The sequence below is a fragment of the Abramis brama genome (genome assembly GCF_963993115.1).
Source record: "Abramis brama genome assembly, chromosome: 3".
Taxonomy (NCBI): domain Eukaryota; kingdom Metazoa; phylum Chordata; class Actinopteri; order Cypriniformes; family Leuciscidae; genus Abramis; species Abramis brama.
In genome coordinates this window covers 16066798-16075626 of record NC_139965.1, presented here as the reverse complement: position 1 = coordinate 16075626, position 8829 = coordinate 16066798, and the positions used below count along the sequence as shown (strand labels likewise).

Below are 8829 nucleotides of genomic sequence, written 5' to 3'. Positions count from 1 at the left end.
TGAACAATTCATTAACGAATTGGACTGAATAGGTCCGAGCAGTTCTCGTTTTTTTCGAACATGTCCTATTTGCACCGAGGCGAGAACCATTATCAACACGAAGCCTATATAGCCTACGATTTAGTTTTAATAGCTTTGTACTTTAATCGTGCAAAAAATATATATATAAAAAAAAAAAAAAAAAAGTAGCCTAAATGGATGTTAGTAGGCTACTGTTTAAAGCAAATATAGGTTCTACTTTTATGATTTGATTAACTGAATCATGGCAGTAGTAACAAACTGAACTGTGGAATTACAATAAACAGCTTTTTAACGAAAAGTAAACGATGCGGCAAAAATAAATTGGCTACATGCCTGTACGACTTTATTTAAAACGTTTTGAGCACGGTATCAAGTCAGGGATCTCGTAATGACGGAAAGATCTCGTAAAGAACCGCTTTTGAAAGAACAGGCTTTTTCAACCGGCTCTTTGAAATGAACTATTCAAAAGAACCGATTCGTGGACCCATCACTAGACCCGATACTGTTCGCTGCGTTTGCGCATGTGCAAAGCATCAAAGGGCAAAGATAAACCCTCACAACGTGCATGAGAGTCAACAAAAGACAATAAAACTCACTAGATTTGTTCAAGTTTTTTATTTAATGGAAAATACACTTTAGGATTGAGAAAATAATTTTTACACAATCACTGCAATTTTTTTTTGCAAAGTTTGCTATGGCACTACTGTATCCTTGAGACGACTTATGAAATCCAGCAGTAATGTGGAGAATAACAGAACAAGTGCCAGACCTACTCATGTAGGCTGGAAATCCCAATAATTTGTTAAATACATTTGACTTGTGAAGCAGAGAAATTTCAGAAGTTTAATTGTATTGCAGACAAAAGAACAGCATATTTTCTAATAACTTGATAAACACAAAATAATCACTTTGGCTTGTTTTAATCTGGGTTCTTTTTTCAATATAGAACTTATAGTAATTATACAGATTTAACAAATTAATAAAATTACTTTATACTATCAAATAATAATAAAAACTGCTGGTGCATGAGACGAGTTTTGTGACTTCAACTTGTAATGGTTTTAAAGAAGTGAATTACATAAATTCGCATTATCTTATCAGAACATTTGTCATTTCCAGGCAAACTAATGAACTTCACTCCAGGTGAAAATAAAGGAGTTAAAAGAAAAAATCTCTATAAATTGGCATTTTAAAGAGTTTTGCGAGGGCGTTTCATGAAGGACAAGGTGTAATCTCCAGAAGGTGTGGGTTTCTGTCTCTTCATCTGCACTTGAGACTGAGCCGTGAGCTGCAGTTTAATGGCACTAGAGTTGATCTTGGCCGCAGAAAGCAGCCCCTTCATACCCTTCATCTTCTCACTGTGGAAAGCCACCACCGGCCCTCCCTGCACTATGGGTGGCTGGGAAGGTGAAGGTGTGGGACTCGGGGATGATGGCTCATTTTTGCCATCGGACTCTTTACCTCGAGTGCCAGCAGAGGAACGACGCCGTCCTCCTTCTCCGCCCACCTTTTTGGGAACTGGATTTTGAGCGGGCAATGCTGCACTTGGAGACGATGGTCCTGCTTGTTCATCTAACTTGGATTCTCGCCTCGGGACCCGTCTACGCCCCTCACGCGGGTCCTCGCTGGATTGATCATCGTCGTCCACTGGTTCTGCATCTTTGGTGATGATTGACACTTTTTGCCTGATCTGAGAAAGAGTGAATACACGGAGTCTGATTATAAATGGCATTTTAATAAAACTTGAAATAGACCCTTTTCACATTTCCAGGGTTCTCAGAAGTGGAAGTCATCATATTTAGGTAAACTTATTTAGTGGTAAAGGGGAGATGACAGCAAATATAATTTTTGTATTCCCATCAGCTCCAATGGCCAAACAAAAAAATCCTTGATAACGTTTCAACAACTTTGTAAAAGAGAGAAAAAATACTGAGATATTGATCACAGCAGTCAGAAAAGAGAAGCTGTTGTATTAGATTTTAATTCATTTTTTGTAATTTACTGCCAAGGTAATATAACACAAAGTTTAGCGTCATAAATGACATGAATATAAAAAAAATCTAATTAAAACATGGAATACTTCACTAGACTTAGGATGTTAATTACTGTTGAAACGCGTAATCACAGTCTGTGAAAAGCGTCTATTGAGAAAATCGAGGGATTTTACCTGTGCATCAAAGCGACTAAGGGACTGAACCAGGTAGGTGGCCCAGCCTACATGAAGCACTGGCGTGAGACTTCCTTCTTCCCATTTACAAATGCCATCATAGAACCGGAGTAAGTGAGCAAAGCACTCTGGGTCCTGAAGGGCAGACAAAGCAGCGACCTGTCTGGGCTGGTCCTTTGAGGTAAAAGCATGAATAGAGGACAAGAGAAAGACTTGTTTACAACCTTGCTCTAAATAATTTTTTTTTTTTTTTTGAAAAAAAATATTTATTTATTTCATGCTTAATTAAACAAGACCTCTTTTTCCATTTCATCAGCCCCTTCGCCACCACTTTCAGCAGCAGTTGTTGTCTCTTTAAGAAGAGTGGGAATGACATCATTAGCAATGTCAAAAAACTCCTTATAGATCTCCTCATCCTCTCTGCAGTAGTTGTAACTGTAGACCAAAAAATGTTTTAAATGTTTATGGGATTATATATTATCCTTTGTTCTTAACAATATAAACTTTATAGACACATGCACATTTATACATTTATTTATATAGTGTACATACACTGCCATTCAAAAGTATGATTTTTTAATGTCTCAATACAGTAAAAACGTTAATATTATGAAAGATTATTACAATTTAAAATAACTTTTCTATTTGAATACATTTTAAAATGTAATTTATTTCTGTGTTGGCAAAGCTGAATTTTCAGCATCATTACTTCAGTCACATGATCCTTCAGAAATCATTCTGATATGCTAATTTGCCGCCCAAGATTTTTTTTTGATGATTATTATCTATGTTTCAGGATTCCTTGATGAATAAAAAGTTCAAAAGAACAGCATTTATCTGAAATAGAAAGCTTTTGTAACACAATACAGAATACAAAAATTAAAGAAATTAACACTTTTATTCATCAAGGATGCATTAAATTGATCAAAAGAGACAGTAAAGACATTTAAAATGTTACAAAAGATTTCAATTTCAGATAAATGTTCTTTTTAACTTTCTATTCATCCAAAATTCCTGAAGAAAAAAAATTCTACACAACTTGGTTTCAACATCGATAATAAGAATAAATGTTTCTTCAGCAGCAAAACAGCATATTAAGAATGATTTCTGAAGGATCACGTGACACTGAAGACTGGAGTAATGATGCTGAAAATTCAGCTTTGCATCACAGGAATAAATTACATTTTTAAATATATTACAATAGAAAAAAGTTTATTTAAATTGTAATAATATTTCACAATATTATAGTTTTTACTGTATTTTGGATCAAATAAATGCAGGAGGTGAGCAGGTGGGAAGGTGACCTTGGTGAGCAGGAGAGACTTTTGAATGGCAGTGTATAGGCACAAACAAAATGAAGATACATCAGGGGGACAAGAGGGTAAGAGATAGCTAATGTTGTCATGAAGGAAGAGGAAACAGGAAGAGCAGGAAAAGGAAGTGGATGGGAGTGAGCAGTAGTTCTAGGCGTGCTTTGTGCAGACATCCTTTAGGACTTTGGAATAAAGTATTTTTAGCACTCTGTCCATCAACTGCACTGTGTTTAGAGGGAGGAAAGTACAGATTGTCTCTGTCGACAGGGACCCATGCCAAGGCTAAGACAGGAATGAGCATTCTAAAGACTAAGGACAGACAGCATGAGGCAACACAGACAATGCTGGCAAACAACACATTTTCCTTTTGGCATGAACATTTAAGAGGCTTGATGCGTTTTCAATTTGTCATCTAATCATGACTGTGCAGTAGTAACAGACACATTTTAGTTTAGACTGATTCAGCCTTTTTACATAAATCATTTTCTTTACTTAGGAATGCATCACAAGCTTCACTTCAAAATGAAAATTCTGTCATCATTTACTCCCCCTCAAGTTGTTTCAAACCTGTGTGAATTTCTTTCTTCTGCTGAACACAAAGGAAGATATTTTGAAGAATGTCGGTAATCAAACAGTTGAAGGACCCCATTGACTTCCATAGTAGGAAAAAAAATACTATGGAAGTCAATGGGGTCCATCCATTTCGGTTACTGACATTCTTAAAGATATCTCCTTTTGTGTTCAGTAGAAGAAAGGAATTCATACAGGTTTGAAACAACTTGAGGGGGAGTAAATGATGACAGAATTTTCATTTTGAAGTGAACTATTCATTTAATGAGTTTAATAAGCAATATAATTATGCACCAGTAACAAATGAACACCGCCCTCTGCTGTTTAAGTCTAATTAAAATAACGAATATGTTGCATTTTCAAAAGTGAATTACTTTAACAGACACAACTAAAAAAAAAAATCAATATCATTCAATGGTCAGATTTCTGTGATGCTTGACTTACTCTTGCATTACTGATGCAGCCTCTGCCCAGGAACGCAAAGCCTCCTGGACATTTTTGTGCCTGTAATAGTACCCTGCTAGATACATGAAAGGGTAGATGTGCTCGTTGTTGTAATATTTTTTAGCCGAGTCAACAGCCTAGGGAAAACAAAACAGAATAGTGTAATTTTAATAAATGAAAACCTTGTAAATATCTGTGATATATACTGATATAGTTGTAATCATATATATACCTTAAGGTGAATAGAGAGAGGGCTTTCCTTGCCAGTCATGGGTTCCTGATCTTCAAGGTCAGCCAAAGTGCCCATTGCCATGGGATACCTTTCAACACACCCAATGCACATTCAGAAAGAGTTATATACAATAATCAGATCAAATGAGTGCTCTGATTTATAACATACCTTTCCAAATCACCTCGATCATACAGCAGCCACAACAGCCTCTGAAAAAAGAAAGAAAATCTGGATGACAATAGATACTTAAATATGCATATGTACAAACATAGATACAGTGAACAGTATATAATAGACATTTATAGATAGAGCAGCCAATAATGCAGGAAACCTAGAATGATGTAATGAAAGTTTAAAAACAAATAAAAAGACATACTTGCTGGAGCTGGAGTAGCTCTGTACTGTCTGTGTGCAGATCTAGAGAAGGATTGATGGCGCAAACCATGAACGCTACTTCCATATTCCTGTTGCACTTCATGTAGGAGCCTTTAAGATATAACCAGCTCTGAGGAGAAAGAGAATAAAATAAATGAAGCACAGATTTACAACATGAAAACTCAAAGTTAAAGAACTGTCTCACATTTACACAACCGTTCAAAAGTTTGGAGTCGTAAAGATTTTTGACGTTTTTAAAAAAAAGTCTCTCATGGCTTCAGTCATTTGATCAAAAATACAGTAAAAAAAAAACAGTAATGCTGTGAAATAGCCTATTACTATGATTTAAATATGTAAATATATTTTAAAATGTAATTTATTGCTGTGACGGCAAAGCTAAATTTGCAGCATCATAACTCCAGTCTTTAGTGTCACATGATCCTTCAGAAATCATTTGAATATACTGATTTGTTGCAAATAACATTTATTATCAACCTTGCAGGATTTATTTGAAGAACAGCATTTATTTGAAGTCTTTTGTAACATAAATGGCTTTACTGTCACTTTTAAACAACTTGCATCCTTGTTAAATTAACATTAATTTCTTTATGCTGACATCAAACGTTTGAACGGCATGGTGTTTATGAATATACAGTAGTGTTTATCATATCATGAATAACAGATCATTACGTACCCTTTCAGTGACTCCAGCACTGACAGTCTGACCTCTTCTGTCTTCGTTGCCCTTCCCATGCCATGTGACCTCTGCAGTCTCTTCCCCACCCTTGCCAAAGATGACCCAGGCATGATCTTCCGAGAGAGCGAGATGAACATCCTTCAGGCCCAACACCTGACATGCAGCTACCACTGCAAAAGCTACTCCTGAGCTGTCCAGCTTTGTGCCTTACAGAAAGAGAGACACAGATGCAATATTAATCTACAATACATGGTCAGATTTGTTGAATGTCATTTAATGTGTGAAAGTCTACCTGTGATGAGACTGAAGAGGGACTGAATATGTGCCCGGTCCTTGAAATACGACCGACTAAGACTGTTCCAGATCACATCTGAGACCTTTTTCACAAGCTCACGGCTGGAGCCGCCAGTCGGTTTGCGGTACTGGGACATGTCCACGGCACCACGAATCTGGGCCAGGAAGCGTTCATAAAGGGCAGATACGAGATTCAGCTCGACTGTGGGGAAGCAAGAGTTGGGACTGTCAGGTTTAAGAGGTTCAAAGCGAACGCCCGGGACATTGACGGGAACAACTCTGTTGACAGCCAGGAAGTGCTCTACGAAACCCAGCACTAGGGACAGCAGGGCCAGGTCTGGTTCTGGGCTGTTAAGCTCGGACTCGAAAAGCTGCACCACTCCATCGATCCCCCGAAGAGGGAAATGCTTCTTCTGAGCAGACCGAATCCCCATGGCTAGTGGTTGAGTTCAATCCCAGTCTGATGTAATCTTAAAAATAAATAATAATAAATAAATAATATAACACACAATGCAAGCTTTTAATTTGAAGTACAAAGAATGCATGTCTTGTCTAATTAATGAGTGTCTGATAGTGTGAGCAGAAGTTTAGGCTATTATTTGCTTACTAGGAAATAATTATTTGGAATTGCCATAGTAGTTACAGTCCTATTATACTACAGTACATTAATATATACCACGGTACTGCATTTTATTAACATGATCAATCAAACTATGATAGTTTTTGGTTTAAAAGAGGCCAAGAAGTCAATATAATCTAGGCTAGGGGAATTCCCAGAGACATGTGCAAGACCACATCTTAACATGTGTCACAAGTTAACAAATCACCACGTAATATTAAATATTATAAGTAAACGTTTAAATCCAAAATAAAGCTTTTGGGCTGGATGAGCATGACATTAAATTGGTTGAATATCTGTTAAATTATGATTAGTTAGAGTGTAATATATACTGAAGGGAGAAATTTAACCAAGCTGTCTAACTGTATACTATACTATAATGATAACCCAGATATTATCCCCCCCAAAAAAAGCAGCCAGTGCTTGAAATTTGAGCAATGAAAACAACGCAACTGCAACACATGTGAGTCTGGGCGACATCACCTGCGTCATGAGGCTGCAGCTAGCTAGCTCATTCAATAATATCAGTTTCTGGTGTCTTTCCAGCTTAAATGGCGTTTTACAGTGAACAGATTGGTCTCTACTGTCTTTCGAAACAATAAAGCGTCGCTTGGCTTCATTCTCACTACATACCTTTGTTGAAATTACATCCACATGCTTTTGTTTTGCCCCGTGCTTTTGCCGCGCAGACGAGAGACGGACACTCCTACACAACACCGGAGACATACACAATCTGTTCGGACGTCAAAACGTTGAATCGGCTGAGTTATGCTTATTCCTATTGTGAACATATCAGCGATATTAAAAGTACTTCCTGTTACCTACAAGCACTTCGGGAAATGTAGTCTTCTACGGCATCTTTGCGCATTAATGACGGTTGGTGAACCTGCTTTTGGCGCATTATCGCCGCCAGCTGGACTGGAGTGTGAAACATCGACAGGATATATATTCGTGCATTTTATAATACTTTCTGGTATCTAGTATAATATAGAACGTTGATGTTTTAATTGATTTCCGCTAACTAAACTTGTGTGCCATGTTGTAGTAATAAATGTGTTTTTGCTTCTGCCTTGACTAGTAGGTCCTCATTCCTCAACCATCAGGGTCCATTATGTTTGTTATTTTATTGCCTTCTCCAGGTTGCATAACTGCTTACTATAGTCTTACAAGTTCAATGCTGTTCATTACTGTTTTAAGTCAGTTACATAAAAATGGTTTAATTTTATACTAAAAAGAATGATTTCTCCTTGACTAATCGCTAGTTGGTCATACTAGCCTAGCCTACTTGACACAGTCTTGACAAGGCCCACTGCAGTGCCTTGAAATGTGCAGCATTATTCAGTGTGGCAGGGCAGGGCCGGACATATCGAACAGCTCCTCCCCTTTTTAAAATAGAGTTTAGTTTATGTCACAGCTTGGCCAGAGCCGTTTAGCTCAGTACCACAGTATCTTCCTAATCTCTAACTGTTTCTCCTGCTAATCTCGTCCATATGGCTTTAAAATATAGCACTCTATATTCAAATGGATTCAAAATTCAGCGGTTCACATGACACTAACCCGAAACCAGACTTCATTCGCCCCAATGAAAGCACATATACACTGTCTGAATCGTTCCCTGTCCCCTATATAGTGGACTATGTGCAATTCACCATGTAGGCCTAGAAAATAGTAAATGTGTGAACAAGTGACCAATTTTAGCCGCAGCAAGTATTTATAATGTAGGGGGCGGAGCTTCAGAATCTAGAGAGCATTTGATTGGACAGAAAATCTGATGAGAAGCTGAAGTACAGAGTGATGTCATCAAAATCATTGATCCGTATGGGCGGAAGTGAGAGACTGCTTATATCTTCTAAATGCAAATTTTGTCATTTTTTGGAACACACTAGCTTAGATAACAGTAACATATTCATACTAAAAGCGAAAAACTTCATAGGGACTTTAACCAGTCAAAAATGAATTAAAAATATATATATATTAGTTCAGTGAAATGATTGTACTATATTTTTGTTTGATAATGTTTTTTATTTAATATTTTGTACTTTTAGGGGATTTTGGTACTAAATTATATTTATGCAGTAGTTATAATCCATTTATTCA

General features: G+C 37.0%; 1 protein-coding gene across 1 annotated transcript; it reads right to left on the bottom strand.

The window, feature by feature from the left end:
- Positions 1–621: 621 nt before the first annotated feature.
- men1 (multiple endocrine neoplasia I) lies at positions 622–7551 on the bottom strand. Its single transcript, XM_084108073.1, has 10 exons — positions 7366–7551; positions 6112–6583; positions 5817–6025; positions 5124–5252; positions 4916–4956; positions 4748–4835; positions 4516–4652; positions 2485–2623; positions 2189–2362; positions 622–1711 (listed from the first exon to the last, which is right to left on the bottom strand). Exons 2-10 carry the CDS (start codon positions 6545–6547, stop codon positions 1211–1213), a joined length of 1854 nt encoding a protein of 617 aa, XP_083964199.1. The 5' UTR covers positions 6548–6583; positions 7366–7551; the 3' UTR covers positions 622–1210.
- Between the last annotated feature and the right edge of the window lie 1278 nt (positions 7552–8829).

What these genes read in the sequence shown, in the direction of transcription:
- men1 (XM_084108073.1), bottom strand. Translation starts at nt 6,547, where the DNA reads ATGGGGATTCGGTCTGCTCAGAAGAAGCATTTCCCTCTTCGGGGGATC. An exon ending in GTGCTGGAGTCACTGAAAGG is followed by an intron (nt 5,253 to 5,816) that starts GTACGTAATGAT and finishes CTTTCTCCTCAG; the next exon opens with AGCTGGTTATATCTTAAAGG. An exon ending in CTGATGAAATGGAAAAAGAG is followed by an intron (nt 2,363 to 2,484) that starts GTCTTGTTTAAT and finishes TTTACCTCAAAG; the next exon opens with GACCAGCCCAGACAGGTCGC.